Raw genomic sequence first — 19829 nt, 5'->3', positions numbered from 1 at the left:
AGAAAATGCATGTAAAGAGTATACGCAACGTATTAAAGATTACTTTTTTTAATGCAAATTCTTTCCATCAGCCCTCTGGATTCTCACATTTTTATAAAAATATCACTCCTCAATACATCATGTAGTAAACGGCTGGTTTTGAAAAGTGGAAAAAAGTGTTTTTGTGAAGAGTCGTCCACTTAACAGTGGCAGGTGACTCAGTATTTCTTGGTACTGAAATGACTTTAACCTTCAGTTGAAACGTTTGAAAATTTCTCAGGGATCGCTCGCCTTCGCCTGTCGCCTCCATTATCACCACAGGAACGAGGGGCTGCTGCTGTTGCTCCCTTTCAGAGCCACTTCCCCAGAAATGGCTCTGCTATGGAGGTGGCACCTTTCAAGATTACCCAGAACCCTCGAGGTGAGGCCAGCAGCGGCGAGCACGTTTATTGTTCCCGACATAGTAGACGGCCACCGATGCATATAAAAGCCAGAGTGAAAGGCTGCATCACAGCAATTTTTGTGACCGACTGTAAACCTGCTCTTGAATACATCTCGTAGAGCCAGAGCAAGAGTGAGCTGTGAGGGAGGGCACTGATCTGCCAAAGCAAGCACTAAAGCTTACATGGAACATTTTTAATCTATGATTCACATCGGTGTTATTTTTTTAAAGCTTCAATTCAAAGAAGTGGGTGACATTACCAGAGATAGTACCACTAAAGCAGATTTGTTGGTGTGAGTGCCGTGTCCAGAAGGCTGAGACAGGCAACCTTTGAAATTCTACACAGTGCCAGCATATTAACACCAGACTCGAAAAAATAATAATAATTGTTTTACTTTCTATAAGGTTTCAGTTCCAGCTTTTTCTGATTAAACTGGCAGACTTTAAATTTGAATAATTAACATAAATGTTAAAAAAGGGAAGTTGCATTTGCAAAGACAAGTCTGGTAAATATAACAATAGTAGAAGCGAGTAGAGGAGATTTTAAATAATTTCCAGCCTTTGCTTTTAAATAAAACCTTTTACATAATATTAAGGATGGCGCACTGATGTGAACTAAATCTGATGCAGTTTTTCTTTAGTAAAATTGAGTTTGCTCTCAGTTACAAGAATCAGTTGGAACCACAAAATTAAAAAAAAAAATGCAGCTAGATAGATAGTCGGACGCTATGATCGCACTAGGCATTTAGCCCATGGTGTTCACACTGGACTGTCACTACCCAACACTAGCGCATGTGGCAGTTGGAAGAGGTGTGCAAATTTTGTTCATTTTACTCCAGGATTTTTTGTTCACAGTTCGATTCCGATACATAAAAGACTTGGTGTTGTATTATTCCAGTTGGACACAAACCCCCATAATTAATTTCTCCTTCTTGATCAATTTTCAAAACGGTTGGCACTTCTGTGAATTAAAGGAGACGTCATCCATTCATCACTCCAAAATCAGAGACCCTGATTGGTCAAATTTTTTACCTGGCTAAAATTTAAGGCGTTTCGTACGTAGAACTCAAAAACAGTCATAGAATGTGATTATTTTGAAACAGCGGACACTACCGTATTTTCCGGACTATAAGTCGCGCTTTTTTTCATAGATTTTCCAATGGTGCGACTTATACTCAGGAGCGACTTATATATGTTTTTTTCTTATTCATTATGCATTTTTTGGCTACTGCGACTTATACTCCGGTGCGACCTATGCTGTTTGCCAACTTTTTTTTTATTGTCCATTTTTTTATTTTGTTTTTCCCTCATGTTTACTACATGTTCATTTTAGTATAGTCCGGAAAATACAGTACATGCTTTTACTGAGGCATCTGATTGGTCAGTTTATAACTTGAATAATTTCCGATAAAGAAAAAAATAATGACAAAAAAATACGGATTAGAAAGAAGATGTTCAGAGCAAGAATGATTATTCTGACAATTAAATGACTGAGTAATCACTGTCTATTTCTCAATAGAAGTTTAGGGGATTTTGACTTCTTAGAACCAGCAGGTACTTCCAGTACCTCCTTTTTCTTTAACCGATTTTAGATTTAGTCAATACAGCAAACAGATACAGCGTCTGTGAAAGGATTGTGTATTTGTCAGAGAACAGGAACTTACACGGCAGTATATCTTTGTATCTGTTCTTCTTGACATTTTCCTCCCTCTCACCAACATTGGTGGGGTAGATCTTCTCTGTTCGGTACTTGGTTGATAGCCGCCGCAACCGCTGCAAAAAAAAGAAAGGAAAGTACGATTATGATCCATATATTTTTACCCCATCAGGGTACAAAAACCACATCATAAAAGGTCAAACATGCAAAAAAAACTGTGACAGAATAGCAACAAAGCAGAACTTTAGAGTAAAAGATCCAACTGATAATCTATTTATACATGCCCTAAGAATTATATTTTTCAGTGTTGCAGAAAACACACACTTCAACTTTAATATGATTTCACAAACACATCTTCAGGTACACACACTTTTCTTTTTATGTGATCCAATATAAACTGTGGATTTAATACTAGCTGACACTGATGAAAACACAATCAGTTAATGGAAAGACAACAATCACTTAATAACTAGTCTGTCAGAACGCCAGAGTTTTCCTGGCAGCCAAGAACAGCAGACTTTAGAGAAAGTAAGACATTTTTAGGCATGTATGTCACACATTCTTAAAGGGCATAAAGACTCCTGTTGTTGATCAGCCTGGCTGCATACAATGAACAGTCTATGTAGTCTATACACCAGGCTTACGCAGGTATAAATTTGGGAATGATCAAAAATGTAAACACAAATGTTTCCATCTGCAGCAGGGGTCTGCAACCTTCAACACTTAAAGACCCATTCAGGTCAATTTTTCCATGACTACAACCCAGTAGGAGGCACAACGTTTTACTTCACCTTTTAGAAAAAAAGGTGCTAATTTGAACTTGTGTTTATGCTATTGTTGCTATTATAAATATAAATGAACTATTTTTTCTAGACATAAATAAAACATTAACATAGAGAAAAAAATAGCCATAAAAAAAGAAAGAATTAACTTTTAAAGGAAGTTCCTTTTTCAACTGTAGTAGTAGGTAGAGTAAAGCAAGTAGTGAAAAAAAAAATGCTGATGCATCTCAGCACCATTGGGGGGGATAAACCAACAAAGGGTTCCAAACCGCGGCTGTGTCTGCAGCTCACCGCTTCCCCGAGGAATGGGGAAGCGGAGAGCAAATTTCAAACATCTCGATGTGTGAATGCCAAATGGGACTTTAATTTTACTTTACTTATCTGGCTGTTTTGTTTCACTTTATGAACCTTGTAAATCAAAAGACTGATGCTACGTTTTCAATTGAAAAAACAGTTTGTTTTTTTAATCAACCAAAGTGCCACAATGCAAAGGTAAGACAGCCACATGTGGCTCCAGAGCCTCAGGTTGCAGACCCCTGATCTATAGAGAAAACCACAGGTGCAAAACAACTGACACACAAAAAATCTCACTTCAGTAAAAGATTGTAGGCAATCAACAACCTTGTTTAAGACTTGAGTATAGCATCAAAAACAGGATGTACACAAGTGCTCTTCCCTAGCAATATTTATGGAGCAGAACTGACTCAACTGTAGAAATGAGACATGAAACTAAAGGCCAATATGCCCTTCCACGCTGCCAGTTTAGTATATTTACTTCACCTTTACACCACATAACTTTTGGTTCTGCTTTGTCTGCTCTGGTAAAATGTAAAAACTGAAGTAAATTAAAACAATTCCTGTGCAACTATACAATTTTCACACAGATGTGACAAGAACCATCCGGTTTATGACAAGAATAATGTAGTTTTTAGCATTATCAGTTCCTCTTTAACAACAAATAAACCTTTTAATGATTCATTTTTACCCAAGTTTATTTTAGAGCAGGTTAATGAAACGTAACAACAATATTTAGTTAATAAAACCTCTTAAAAACAACTAGTTTCTGTTTTATTAATAATTTTCTGAGTATTTTCAAAACTTTTTTTAAGCGTTACTATGACGGTGAAACTTTGACTGAAATAGCTTTTGGATTCATGAAAAATTCTTGCTGATAAAACTCCGGTCTCATCCTCATGGGGAGGGGAATGCCTTCTAACATCTCTCAGTGCTTTCTGAGACATTGAGGTCATTAGGTATCTCTGCAGGGCTTTTTTTTGCTGGTTGTGCACCTCCCCTCTACTAGTTTCTGAGAAAGTTGGCGTGGGCGTTCAGGCTTCTGAAGGCCCGTTTAAGAAGATGGCTCCACCTCTTGACATCGGCCCCGGACTTGAGGCTTTCCTTGTGTTAGAAACGTGACATGGGTTTGTTACGCCAAAAAAAAAAAACCTGCTCTCGAAAGTGCTGTCCTGCAATTGTATTATTTGAACCTTCCCATGATGCTGCTGTCTTCAGAGCACATTGCTGACACACACAAACAGCACTGAGGTGCATTAAAAATGCAACTATCGTTGTAAACCGCAACAAAAGACAGCAAGAAAATCAGAGGAAGCATGGGGGGGGGAGAAGGAGTCAGAATAAGAGGTACACAGAGCTCGTGGGCGGCATCACAGCTGTGTATGTGTGTTCTCATGTCAGCGTGTGTGGTAATGCCATTACAGATCCTCTGGCCTCATGTGAATTACATTTGCAACAGAGGTCTGCTTCTGAGTTGGACTGAAGCCCAAGAAAAAAACAAACACAGAAATGCAGATGCACAAAAACAGGAGATAAAAAAATGTTAAGTAGTTTTCCTTCACACAACTGATTCATTTAAAGCAAATGGCAAAACTGAACCAGCATTTGTAGGCGATGCATTTATCAAAGGTTTTGTTCAGACAGATGTTATTTTTACTTGTACATTAACAAGCATTTTATGTAGAAAAATAATAACTCAACAGAAAATTGTGTTTTTGGTGTCTTTAACATGATCTTATGGGATTTTTTTGATGATGGAGGACATAAAAAGAAAATTAAACTTAAAATTGCATTTCAGATTAGTCTTTATTCAAATCATTTTGAATCAGGAGCAGACGAAAAAAATTCAGTTAGAAAAAAAAGCATATTTTGTGATCCATCCACTTGTAGAGAAATATACCCATATAATCTTAAGAGATTTTACTGTTAGATGTGACTGTAAGCTTTCAATGGTCAGGGATCTATTATAAATGACATGTATTCATATTAAATATAAAACATACATGAAAACAGTCAAAACAATCACTGCCTATGACCATAAACAGAAGCTTCCCAGTACCAAGGATCTATTAGGAACAAGTATCCACGTCAAAAATAAAGTGTATCTGAAAACAGCCAGAACAATATCACTGGATGTTTTTAATCAGTCCGATACTGATAAACTCAAAACTATGCAAATTTTGTCCGATACCGATACTAGCACCAATATATCACCCATCCCTAATACTATTTCCTAGAAAATTATGACTTTTAAAAAAATAATTTGCCTAAAAATGTCATAATGACCATTAAAAAAAACAACTGGGTACACTTTAACAATAGATGAAAAGATGATCAGAGAGGGACTTGAAGCTAAGCTATCACTAAGTTTGAATCTATTACCAGGGTAAAAATTACAAAAAATATATTGACTCTATTTAGCCAAAAATTGTCAGAAACATACTTGGATAGCAAAATTACTCATCTTTAAGAACAAAACTGGATTGTATTTTTCCTTTGTACATATAAACAGACAAATGTTCTACCGTCTGATGTATGGGTAAGTGTATCTGCTCTGTGGCACAGGTGCTAATCCCACAAATCGTGTTTTACGAACACAAAGCTGCTCCTCTTTTCTTTTAAGTAGACTGAGATACACAGGCATTTCTTTATGACACAACAGTCATAAAAATGTGTTCTGCACAAAGAGACAGAACGGTAATCTACATCATCTATTATTCAGGTGAAATAAACCATAGCAACCAACTAACTACTCTCGTTTCTCTTTCAGAGTGGCTGACTAAGGCAAGCAGGCCCGCTGTGTCCTGAAGTTACTCCATTACGTGTTCAATATTCAGCTTTACCAGCTCTGCAAGTGTGTGCTTCATTACCTCTACCAACAGCAGACCCTGTCAATCTGTCTTTGTAAATTATCTTCTGCTAAGATACGGAGCAGAGCCCTGGTATCCTTGGCTGACCAGCACATCGTGTCCAAAGCCATAGCGATTTTCACATTTAACTGGACTTCAAACAGGGAGTGAGGGAGGAAAGGGAGTTGGTCCAACCATCCATCCAGGGATTTGAGAGCTAGATTGCTAGGAGCTAACTGTTTAAGGCTACTGGCCCCAAAGGGGTCTCTCATGACTGACAGGTCTAAGGTGACAAGTCATAGAATGGTTCGAAATCCCCATACGAGTCAGCGAGAAAACAGCCAAAAAACTTTTTTCGAAATTAGCCAAAACAGCTAGCATGTAGCCTAAATATTAGCTAAACTCCAGAGAAGCCTAAAAAAAATCTTCGTAAATGTCAAAATAGTCCAAAAAGCTAGCAGAATGCCAATTTTAAAACTAACTTTTTAACATAATTATGAATAAATCAACTTAAATCTTAAATAACTTTCAATATTTTACTCTCCATAAAAATATATTTTGTCAAATTATACAAGTTACAAATAAGCACAAGATAACATCGGGCTATTAATAACAATAAAATGATCTGGAGGGCCGAATCCGGCCCCTGGGCCTTGACTTTTGACACAAGACATAAAGCATGGAGCAAACAACAAAAAATACCTCAACCAACTGAAAATATCAAAACAAGCAAATATGTGGATGACTGTCATATCTTAAGAGTAATGTAACCATTGAGGATCAGAAATGAATATAGTGTGTACTGGTGCAAACAAAACTCAAAAACAGGTTTTAAACTGTTTAATGACCATAATTCTCCTCAGTCAGCTCACATATTTTCATAAACAAACACATTTAACACAACTATGTATGGCTTCTAAATATCTGCAAATTCTTAAGCAAGAAAAACCTGGATAGATATCATAAAAAAATAACAGTTCTGCATGAAAAAGTAAAAATTAAGTATATTTCTGTTGACTAAATAAGGTGTAAGTAAAGATAAACTAAGTGGAGCAGAAGAAGAAGGAAAGAGAGAAAACAGAAAGCATATGAGGGTTACAGAAGAAAAAGGGGGATTTTAAGGAGAAAAAAAAGGAGACAAAGAGCACACGGAGAGTCGAGGCTTTTAAGTGGTTCTTGTTAACAAAGCTAATGGACTTTTATTCATCGCCTCCATCCTTCACTCACATGCTCTCTTTACACGCTCTGTCGCTTCTCACTAGCATCTGGAGATTGTTGGTGAGAAAGATGGCAAAAAAGGTCAAAACCCCTCATTAAAATCAGACACACTCAGTTTTGGTTCTCCATTCAGTTTAGGTTTGTTATCCAACAACAACTAGAAGTGTGTTTGTTTCTGGAGAGTGACGACTCTGAATGAAAGGATGGCAGAAGAAAAGACGATATGTGAAATTTGATTAGACATCCTTTGATCTGCAAATTCTGCGCCTTTAGAACAGTTTTAGCCACGATGCGCTTCATTGAAAACATGTAGAGTCAATGACAAGTCTAATCTTAGTCATTACAGTAACATTCATAGACATGCATACTACTGACACAATGTAGTAGACTCTTAAACTATTAAACAAATTCATTAAAAAATATATATATATCAAAGATTTGTTAATTGACAAAAATGCTAAACATTTTATTTTTTCTGCTAATAATAAACTGAATTTTTCATTTTCAAAACATTTACAAACACAAAAGTATTTTTCATTTTCTAGTCTGATCGTCGTCACCCGTACAACATACTTAAAGACCCACTCTGATCATCTTATGAGCTTTTAAAAAAGCATTCCTGCTGATCTTTTATGTCATTTTTGGCCAAAATCAAATGTTTTCTTGGACAAGTTTCTTCATAGCCACAGTAGTTCATTCAAAATTTGCCTCCGAGTTGTGACTGTTGGGGTGGAACAACTCCGCCCCCCTTCCCCTCCCTATTGCTGAGAAGCACCAAGCCTGTGGCCTGTCCAGCATCTACTTAAAAAATAAGCCCTTTTCTAAAAGATTTTTTCTCGCTTGCTCTGGATTCACAATGATATGAATAAAGAAAAACTAGGAAATGCAATTTCAAACTTAATTTAAATATATCCATCATCAGAAAAAGAACAGGTTAAAAACACCAAAAACACAATTTCCCTCAGAGTTGGTCTTCAACACAATGACATGCTTAGAATAATTTTCCCTAAAAAATAAAAAAAGTATAGGGCTGATAAGACTGCACTAAAAATACAAATGTAATGTACTTAAAGACAAAAAATGGTGCTGTAATAGACTACAAAAAACAGAATTGAGAAATTATGACTGACAAAAATTCCATGTTTTTTAGGGTTGCGTTTTAATGCCAAATATAGGGATTCAAACTGATAAAATCACAAGTTTACAATATTGATTAAATGGTTAATTTGGCACAATTTGACTAAATATCAATTTGTTTACACAAAAATTGAATTTTTTTCTCAATTATGGAAAACTTAACTTTTACCAAACTTAACTTCAACTTAAACCAAGCCCAACGTTTAAGGATTCTAATAAATTAATAAAAAATCAACGCGGGAATTAAACAAGAAAACTCTTTAACAATCATTAAGAGTCGATTAGACAACGTCACAGTAGTTTTGTTGTGGTTATGTTATCCAATGTTACATTTTTTAAGCTAATAGATCACGATGCAAAGATGAAATTAAAAGCTTCGATCCTTTCCGTGTTTCCTCCTGTTCGATATTTTACTTCCAATCGGCGAGGGGAGTTAACAGCAGGAGTATTCAGTTTCCTCTAAATGCTCCCACATACAAACATTCATTGAAGCTCAATCCTGCACAGACTCCCCCACAGGTGTGACTAAGATGCGTGCACATTGTCACATTTCTTTACGATGACTCGTCTTAAATGACTCAAGGATGGCATTGAGACAAAAGGCAACAGAGAAATCCAAGAGGAGGACTAAACCTGCACATGTGTGGAGGCTAAAAAAGATGTTAGTGCATCTAACCTACTTTCTGTCTTCTGACTGAGCGAGCCAGCATCTCTGTACAGCTCAGGCACGCTAAATAATTCACACACAGACACAGACAGAAACACGTTTGGTTTCTTGAACTCAGCAGTAAGCACTGATTGGCAGAAAATAAGCTCTTCCTGCAGAGGCGGAGGAGAAAAAGGTTTTTGAGTGTGTGGCCAGGAAGTGGGGTTGCCAAGTGCTGGTGGCAGTTAGGCTTTAGAGGCGGTCACCTTCCATGCAGACGCATACACCCACACCAGCTAAAATAGGTCACCCCTACAATGCTCTCAGAAAAATCCATCTCTGGTGCTGCAAGCATGTGGGGAAAAGATGCTGTGTAACAGCGCAGAGACTAAAAGGCTCTGAATGGCTCTGGGTGAGTCTGCTGCTCTGCCTCCCTCCCTCTGATCACTCAATAAGCCCCACTGCTTTTTCTTTCCTCATTTCCATCTTCGTCTTCAAAATCATCGATAAAAGAAAGAAAAAGGAAGAAAGTCATTTTCTAGTTTTACAAAGACAAGACTGTGATAAGTGGGGGATTGACAATTCGATTCATGTTTGCTGGAAATTACAGGAGCATAAACCCGTCGTTGTTTGCTGAACAGTGTGCTCCAACAAACGGTTAACTCGGTGCTGAAATGAATAAAAGTAGAAAAAGTTCAAGAGTTGGTCCTGTAGACACCATAGGATCAGAAGTGACCTGGAAGGCGTTACAGAATCCAGCAACTATTGAACTATACCTGTAAAGGTCTGTAAGATGACCACCGGTTCTTTGATCATTTTATCTATTGTCGGTTATTTTTAGAACGTAACTCATGCGATAACAGGGTAATGCATTTGATAAAGCATCAGTCGGTTGTTCTAATAATGAGATAAACTCAAGAGAAAAATTAGCAAAAAAGAAAAATATGACAGTTTAAATAATCCAAACAGGTTCTGGTGAAGAATATTGATCTGGATATTCAAGTTACAAACTTTAAGGTTAGAAAATCTCAATGAAGAGTCTTTTGCAGACTTTTTAACTAGTGCAACTGGAAAAAGAGCCCCAGAAATAAAAACAACAATGTCTATTTGTGTCCTGTTGCTGGTACACCTGGAGAACCTTAATTCCACAATATAAAATCAGAAAGATGCTCTTATGATCCAACAGAAAATAACCACAGAGCTGCTCCTTTCAACAGAATCATCCGGATTCTAACATAAAAATCTGAATAAAACGAATGAACGCTTTTTGGTTTGACAAAAAATTTACAAGGTTAACTTAATTGCTGACTTAACCAACAACTTCTTAGAACAGCCCCTCAAAAAGCAGAAAAAGCAATGCTTAGAAAAGCCGAATTGTATCAAGACTAAGTGTATTGTTTTTGAAAGAAGAAATCTACTGGTTGATCTGCAGATGAGGCAAAAATATCAAATATATCTATCACTTACTGATTCAAGTGCCACATGTGCATACATCCAGCATGAAACATAACATGATTTACTACATAAAAGCTACATACATTCATCATAAAATGTTATCTTTTTCCTAAAACCTCTATGGTCATCGTGCAGCGTGTAAAAATGTGACTGCCGCCACCGCGCAGCCACCTGCTGAATTTACTGAAATGCTTGCATTTAGATTGCTGCGCTGTGGCATTCTGGGATATGTGACCATAGCCTTAGTTGAACAAAAAAGATTTCTGCACAAAAATGCTTGTTTTTTTTTAATTTAGGAAAAAAAAACTATTAATGAGCAACATAACTGCCCTACTTTTGGCACATTTGACTTATTTAGTGCAAGTCAGTGCCCTTAAATATATATAACTTAAAGGAAAACTATGAAATTAGAATCAAAAATATGTATTTTTTTAAATAAAAGCTTCTAAAATTTAATAAAACCCCATGAAATATGTTGCAACTTTTGAAATGATCTTTAATCCAAACATTTTTAAGCAAAACTTGCTTTTATTCAATGATATAGTAACACACTTGACCTCTATACAACTTCAACTACACATTTCTAAATATTGGTCTCTGGTATTTTTTAAAGAAAACAGACCATAAACAAAATAGCTGTATTCAGAACCAAATGAAAAAAAAAATGTTTCGTACAATGACATGACACCATATCAGTTATTCAATCCAGCTCATCTGGGGGTTTGATAATATCAGGCCTCGCCCTGACCACTTGCATGAGTCATACACCCAGCCTTTGAGAGTGCCGCCTCCTCATTAACACACAAGATCCTTCCAAAGATAACTTTCAAACGGCTCATTTGAACCATCTTCTAAACTGTTATACAAACACGAATAAATACCTATAATAGTGCAGCCAATTCTGTTTAATGACAATATAGGTCAGTGGAGCAGTGACTGTCGAAATAGGCAACAAAAAACAGAAAAAGCACTCATTTATTGGCACGAGGGGCAATATGATTTCCTTTTATAAACCACCAGGCTTCCTTTCTATCTTTCTTTATGTCACTTTTGTTTTTAGTTTAAAACCACCCGACAATCTTTTTTCGGAAGACACAGAGGAATACAAAAAAAAAAGAATAAAAAAAAAAAAAAAGAAGAAGAAGAAAAAGCATGAAGGATCTGTGAGAAAATGTTTAACCACCAAAATCTTGTGCTCAGTCACACACTGGTCACAGGAAGCACCTGTTCTTATTGCACTTCAGCCAACAATTTTAAACCTTCATCGCTTCTGGGTGCCCACTTCCTTTTAGGTTTTGTCAGCATTGCATGGTACAAGTGTACTGTAATCCGGGACGGTCAAAACTCAATAGTTAGTCACGCTGCTTCCTCAAGCTAATGGGTCACTGATTGTTCCTCCTTAGTGTAAAGAGACAAAACAAAGATCAAGAAAATACAAGGAAAATGGAAACAGAGGAAAAAGACAGAAATTTTGATTAAAAACAAGATTTTAAAAGAATTATTTTAATAATCTTATTTTTTTTATTCGATTTTTTTCTTAAAATTAACAAGATAAACTTTAGAAAAAAAATTTTTTTTTACTAATCAATGTTTTAAAAAGCAAATAAAGCTGCAAACAATATGAAAAAATAAATAATTTTACAAAGTCTCCTGAAGCCGGACATGAAGCTTCCAGCAGCGTCAGCTCTGCAGTAGGGCTGCCACGATTAGTCGACTAATCGACGACTAATCGACTATTAAAATAGTCGACGACTAATTTAATAGTCGATTAGTCGTTACTTCATATTAAATTGAGTCAGTGTAGTAAAGTTGAAAGTTATAATGGTGTTATGCTAGCTTATTGGACTATTTTGGCATTTATTAAGGTTTTTTTAGGCTATTTTGGAGTTTTTATTTCAGCTACATGCTAGCTGTCTTTGCTAACTTAGGCTTTTTTTAGGCTAATTTGGCCTTTAACTCATATTTTAGTTGGCTATCAGCATCTTCAGCCATCGTCACTAGCATCTTTTGCGGCCAAATTCAGCTTACATTTCATCTATAATGATGCTAGTGTGAATATATATATATAGTTTTTAGTTAGTTTAAAGTGAATGATGGTTAAGATTTGTGTTTTACATCAACTTTGTGCATGACCCGATTAGTCGACTAATCGGAAAAAATAATCGGTGATTAGTCGACTATTAAAATAATCGTTTGTGGCAGCCCTACTCTGCAGCTGACCACCATGTGACCAGAGTGAAAACCAGTACTACATCCCAGCATGACTCAACTTTTGCCATTTGTTTTATTTCTATAAAACAAGTCTCACATGAATCCAAAAATGAACAAACATATTTAATTGAATATAAAATGATGCATTTCATTGTCGCTGGAGAAAGAAAATGTTGAACTGATGTTTGCATGTTTCCCATTCTGGATCCAAGCTGCAGCAGGAAGCAGATGTGGACAAACCTCGTATAATCCTCAGGGGCCTGGGGGTCGTTGTGGGTTTAGACTCCCTGTACGTGTAATGCTTCTCCGCTCGGATTAATTCACCGTTACCAACAGACAAACTGGCAAGCTTCGTGGAGGTCCGTTCATCTTTAAACCCCCCCCCCTTTGTTACATGTGTTTGAATGAAGATGACTTACTGTGTGCAAATCAACACATGATGACTCTTGTAAATTGATTTATCCTCACATGATTTGCACACACACACACACAGACTCTTATCTAGATCTTTAAGGCTGCTCTGTCATGTTGGTGGGTCATATCACAAACTGCGAAAGACGAACAACTGCAGAGCGGAAACGTCCACTTTCTGGTTAAGAAAGAGGTGGGAGGGGGGATGAAGGCGGGTTATGACACCAGAGGATACTTGGACGTCTCAGTTCATGTTGTAGTAATTTGAGGCGGGCTTACAGTAGTTGCCACACTCACACACGCTTTGAGGAACAGCAGCTGAGCCCTGCAGTGTACCCCACTCCACACCACGCACAAAAACAAGCTCATAAAAACACAGATGAACAAACAGAACTGGATCCTCAAACAGACTACTCTCAAAACTTTGAGAGTCACCTGGATGACAGTGGGTGAAAATATCTTTTAGATAGAAACAAGTAGATAACCTGCATTGATATTTGACTTTTTTGTATTAAAACTGGGATAAAACATATAGGGAAGCATCTGTATGATATAATAATCAATCCTAATATTTTAAAACAACAAATCACTCAACACAAAAATATTTTAAGATTACAACAAAAAGAAAAATATACTTGAACAAAAAAATCTTTAAAAAAATAAGAAACCAAAAGTAAAAAGGAAACATTTGGGAAAATTAAAGTAATTTTCGAAAATCAAGATCAAAATTAAAAAAAAAAAAAAATGAAACCAGAAAAGTTAAGTATCATGGGACATTCCTGATGAGTTGAGTTTTAAAGAAGAGGGAAAGCAGAAGGATGTTTTGCCCAAACTGTGGTGAAGAGTTGATTGAGTAATCACTGAACTTCTGCAGTGGCTGTGGTCAGACGCCTGAAGAAATATCTTTCGTTAAAAGATAACAGAAGATATTTCTTCTAACAGAAGAATAAAATGCCAAATAACTTTCGGTTGAAAAGGTGAACAAACGGCATCATCCAATCAGCAATGTCTCATGATATCTACCCTTTCAGGTTTCTTATTTTGTTTTATTGTTTGATTTCTAGAAATTTCTTTTATTTTCCAAAACGTTTCCTTTTTGTTTTGTTTCTGGAATTTTGCTTTAATTTCTAAAAAATAGTGTAGCTTTTTTTTAGCATTTGCCTGATTTTTTTTTTACATGGTCGTAGTAATCTTTCACATGTTTTTGCGTTGAGGGATTTGTTGGTGTGATTTGCACTTCAGGGCCACCGTACTAATCTTAGAGTTGTGCTTTTAAACGTTCTTATAGAGCAGGGGTGTCAAACTCAATCTCACAGGGGGCCAAAATCTCAAACACACTGTAGATCGCAGGCCGAACAGGATAAACATTTATTGAACACACTAAAACTAAGTTTTTAAAACTTTTAATAAGTAACGTTTTAACATAACTTTGAATACAAACAGGCAGGAATAATATTCCAGAATAAATCAACTTTAACCTTAAATACATTTCTATTCATAATAAGAAAAAATATTCTTGCTCTCCTACCTTTTTAACACATTTTTGCTAATCCTATTTTTTTTCTATAGTGAAGGTTATTCAAGTTATAAACTGACCAATCAAAGGCCTCAAAGGTCTTTCGAGTGGTTGCCATAGAAACATTGGACAGATCAATCACTGCTTACTGAAATCACCTGGCTCCAACAATGTGGCTTTCTGTGTAGAATATAAAAAATGGACACTGAATTTACTTTATTTTGTTGGAACCAGAATAAAACTATTTTCTATGGGTGACATCACACTCACTCAGTCCAGTTCACACGTACAGTCATCAACATCTGTGACAAGCTATAAGGTTTAAAGTCCCAAAAAGAATCCAACCAAGAAATTTATTTAAGTATTTCTGGCTTAATCTGCTACTAAACCTCAGATAAATACACTGACCTTTAAAATCTGCTAAGTCTAAAGCTATGACATAATTTCATCATAAGTGTTGGTAATGGCAGGGCTAGATACTTCAAAATATATATATAATTTCAAATACAATGCATTAAAAGGACTAGTTATACAAAATAACTTGGAGCTGCTGATTACATTTTTTGGGGGGAAAATGTGTTTTGCATAAATCAAAACGTTTGCATATGCATTTTATTTGTTTGCTTAAAATGTTTATATTTCAGATGTTGAATCTTTTCTCGCATCTCTGTCCCAATATGTGTCCATGAACATCAGCACAACGGTGCTTGACACATGCACTAATAGCTGGGTTGAAAAGTTGCAGCTTGGCTTGACCAGCTGATAAGCCCTCTTGTGAAACAAGTATGATTTTCAGGGTTTGGATTTGCCGAAGCAGCATCCATACAGATGTAGCAATTTTGCGGGAGCTGTGTCATGAGAAAGGCTTACCGGTTCTGAAACGGCTTTTTACACAATTTCTGAATGAAATAACAATTTTTTAACATTTTAAAATGTTTCCATGGGCTTGAAACTTGTGTAATTTTAACCTCAATTCTGTGGTTAAAGCTACACACTAGCTTTTTTTCTTAGTTTTCTTAATGCAAAATAGAAGAAATCAACTAAAAGTGTAGCATAAAATCAAACAATGTTCTACAATTCAACAATAGAAAGAAGTAGTATCCATCCTCATGCACATGTAACTTCTATCATTTACTTCTTTCTGAACACCACAGAAATAGAAACCTCCCCCCACAGAAACAACTCCAGCAATTAAATGGGTTATATGGTCGCATATGGGAACAGACTTGACAAGACAATAGCCTAACTCCACAGGACACTTCTTCCTAGATTTCAACACTAGATTATAAAAGAAATCTAAAGCAATTCTGCTCTATCAAATTGCTTAAAACGACTGCTGAACAAAGTGTATAATCTTGACTCTTTGCCCTAACACAGCCTGCAATTATGTCTATAAAACACGTTCTATATATAAACAACAATAGGCGGTTAGAGTACGAGTTATGTCAGGGTGCTCTGGTGAGTCACTTCAGAAAAGCACACCCTATATGCACGAAGACGTTAAAGGTGGTAAAGAACGTCTTACTACACATGGATACAGATGGAAGCAGAACTGATCTGAATGAACCAGGAAATGTGTGAGCCAGCGAGAGGATTAGCATGAAATGTGTGTCACAGAAATACAACCAAAAAACACTAACAGTGTTTGCAAGGTGAAAGAACAAAATGCACAACCTATATAGATCAATTCTGGCCATTTTATTTTATTTTTTTTACATTTTTTTTCTCAACTTCCTGAATGTCTTGCACAGCCTCACTTTCAGCCTGTTTTACGCAACTCCTATCAGCTCCTTGTTTACTGAATCCAGTCCTCAAAGCACAGATCAAATACTAGATGCATCAGCAAAAAAAACTAGACAAACTTAGCGTTCTTCTACTTTTCTATTTATGTTTTCGTCTCCTTAAAGCAGCGATTCAAAGTGTGAGAATTGTTGACAAAGCTCCACTTTTAAAGCCAGGACAAAATGTTTTGTAATAGGCCAAGAAAGAATGTTGCAAGCTACAGCAAGCTGGTTGCATGAAGTATGGAAGGAAGGTGTGTGTTCCTGCAAGTGTAGACAGAAGGGGCAAAAGTTAACTGATGCTGATTAACCTCTTTCTTGAGAAAACATGCTTAATATTTAAACAATGCCTAATTTATAAGAGTAACAATAAGCTAAGCTTAAAAAAAGAATAACATCTGAATAAAAACTAAGTGCAATGATGGATGTATTGAAATAGTTATACATGACCCACTCTTACAAGAGATTCTTTACTCATTGGAGCCTAAACTTTGCCCTAAATGGACCACCTCATGCAAACGTTCTTACAGAAAGACATTTCACAAGCCAGGGAGTGGGAGAAGCTCCATCTAGATTCCAGAATTACGACATTTTTTTTTAAATATACCAACGACACTCTTTGAACTGTCAATTTGAAGCCATCAAAAAGCAAAACTCCAGCGAGCTTTTAATTTGGAAAAAAGGGCACTGTCAAAAATGTTTTTACAGCATAAAACTGTTACATCGTGACAGTTAACAACAGCGATGTTCCTTAAAGTTATGCTCAATGCTCAAAATCTCCCATTTTACATGTTTATTTTGTATATAATACACAAGTATTAAGTTAAAAAATGCAATAATTTTACACTGCCAAAGACATGTAAATATCCTTACTAATACTTTAATAGTGACTGCATATAAAATTTAAGATTTTTCATTTTGAATTATCCAATGTCATATAAAAAATGTAAAAGTATTCTAATACACATTTGTCAAAACTATAAATTATACTACAATTTTTTTAAAAAACACAAAATTAAATATACTATAAAGACGGTTACATAGCACAAAATGCCACCACACAGTGACCTAAATGTACGTTTTTTTGTATTTATACATTTGGCAAGTGGCCATACCGCAACATCTGTAATAAGGAGATGACAGTCACATTTTTACATGCTGCATGGTGGCTGTGGACAAGAAAAAGTACAAATTTGCGACGACTGGACGATCTCTCTCTAAAGTTTACATCAGTCAGTGACCGCCCGGGCACATTTTGAGGTTGTGCGGTGGCAGTCCAATGATAGACATGGATGACACCATTACGAAATTAGGCGACAGCTGGGCGGATACAGGCCAGTAGCAGCTGGATCGCCCGCTAGCAGCAGCTCTGACAGTGTTTTACATTGTTAATTTCTCACGAAAAACACCCCCAGAGTGGTATTTTTCTCTAACAACGCATCTCTGAGCATTCCTTGAAAACCCAATCCTGAGCATCAGCCCCTCGCAATCTACAAAAACAACTGGGTCCTCACATTGTGATGTCACTTAGTGGGGAACAACCCCTTCCAGGAAGAGTCTGTGGTGCCAGCATCGCCCCCTGCTTTCTTCACTGGGCTAGCAGCGATCGGCAAAACACTTTCATTTTATATGTACATCCACGTTTTTGTGGGTGACACACTAGCTCTAGGTAGATGCCATAAAATGGGCGTCACCCGCAAGAAGTGAAAGGCGGAGCCTCATAGATCAAGGCATTTTACTTTAAAAACAAGTAATGTTTCATAAAAATGTTGTTCCTTAGGCAATTTATTACCATATACATGAATATAGTTTATAATAGGCCCTTTAACCGTAAAAAAAAAAAAAAATTTAGAGTGTAGGAAAACAAACTCCTGTTTATAAACGAGTTTTAAAGAGAAATATAAGCAAAAAAGCAAGTAGGTAAATTCATTTTAAAATGTATATGGTAACTTTATTAAGCTAAAATTAACATAAACATGTAAAAATCATCTTTAATTATGTTTGAAGGATTTTTAATTTAGACTTTTCTATGTTTAATACCCTAGAATGCACAGCTGGTGTGCTAGCAGCTATATCATGTCACTTCCACTCAAATGATTACATTGGTAGACCACATATAACGTACAGGAGAGGACAATGAAGCACTAGTGTATGCCAACAACCAGGCATGGTTAACAGCAGGGGAAGCGACTGTCTGCTCCTGCCCACAATAAGCCGCCTTAGCAGCGCCACCACAGCACGAGCGAGGGGGCTTTGAGGGTCTTGTTTAGCTAATTTTCCTTGATGTGAATTTCAGAAACAGAAGTCGGCGGTGTGTCTGTGCGTTGGGACACAATGCTAGGCCGCCATATAAAGCCTGGAAATGAGAGGAAAAGGAAGAGGGCAGTGTGGCCGCCCCTACCTCACCTCCTGGGGGGATAGAAGGAACCAAGACACAGGAAGGGTGATGATATGGAGGGTTTAGGGGTGGAAAAGGTGGAGACTACTTCTAATGAGATTATTCAAAATGAGTGTAATATAGGGTTAGGGTCCAACTGATTTACTCACCATAAAGTCACTGCCGAAGTTGTCCTCTCCCCTCTCCTTGTCCCCTTCGCTCATGGCCTTCACCCCTTGGATAAACTTTCTCAGGATGCCGGCTTGCTCCATCCTTCTTGTAGCGTTTTCAAAAATTCCCAAACTAGCTAAGGGGGAGGTTATTTCTTTAAAATGTGAAAACAAAAATTAAAAAAAAGATAGGGGAAAGGGGGAATAAATAAAAAATAAATAAGCTTCACGGGTCTTCCCACGGAGTCATCGTCGGTCAACACATTTTCGTGTTATCGCCCCATGTTGTTTCTTCCTTTCCTTCTTTCTTCTGGACTGTTTTTACGACAGCCGTTAGTCCCAAAGAAAAAGCCGCCGTCGCCGGCTTTCCTGCTGTCCAAACACCGCCGTGGCGTGATTTTAAAAGGGAAACACTAGGTTAAAAAGATTTTAAAATATAAAAAATATATACAGAAGAGAGGGAAGGAGGGGAATTGACCGGTGTGGTCATAAAATCTACCCCTCCCAGCCTACCTCGATTGCCACATTCACACAGCGCTGCTCGTTATTCGCTACTGGGGAACATCCGGACTGGGCAAAGCCAACAAGATGTAGACCCGCCCCTTCCAGGAAAAAGATGCATCTGATTGGTCGTTAGGAAATCCGAGTTGGAATGTGATTGGTTGAATTGGCTGTAGTCACACCAAATCCCCAGTTCGAATTGGACAGAATGGTTGTCTGTCATTTTAATTCCCACAGCAAAGTCATCGTGAGAAATTCATGGATCCGATGTAAAAAGCGATATGGATCGAAAAAAAAGCACAATCAATAGCAAAAATGATTGTAGATTTTTAAGACGAGATGTGTGATGAGGATGGAAATAGAAGTTTGAATAATGAAGCATAAAAACACGTAGATTAGCGGA

At 36.9% G+C, this 19829-nt stretch overlaps 1 protein-coding gene across 3 annotated transcripts in view; it reads right to left on the bottom strand.

Annotated features, from left to right (window-relative positions):
• The window catches only part of ptpn12 (protein tyrosine phosphatase non-receptor type 12), a 41065-nt gene extending 21536 nt beyond the window's left edge, over nt 1-19529 (bottom strand). Inside the window, exons 1-2 of one of the 3 annotated variants that reach the window (XM_024288335.2) lie at nt 18926-19529; nt 2086-2194 (exon numbers count right to left, since the gene is read on the bottom strand). In XM_024288335.2, the coding sequence (XP_024144103.1) occupies nt 2086-2194; nt 18926-19027 (211 nt within the window). In that variant the 5' untranslated portion in view covers nt 19028-19529. The remainder of the gene's footprint in view (nt 1-2085; nt 2195-18925) is intronic. The other 2 variants (XM_024288344.2, XM_024288350.2) reach the window with 2 other exon arrangements.
• Between the last annotated feature and the right edge of the window lie 300 nt (nt 19530-19829).

The sequence above is a fragment of the Oryzias melastigma genome, linkage group LG23 (genome assembly GCF_002922805.2).
Source record: "Oryzias melastigma strain HK-1 linkage group LG23, ASM292280v2, whole genome shotgun sequence".
NCBI lineage: Eukaryota > Metazoa > Chordata > Actinopteri > Beloniformes > Adrianichthyidae > Oryzias > Oryzias melastigma.
Note: the sequence above shows the minus strand (reverse complement) of the source record. Positions and strands in the feature narration are given on the sequence as shown.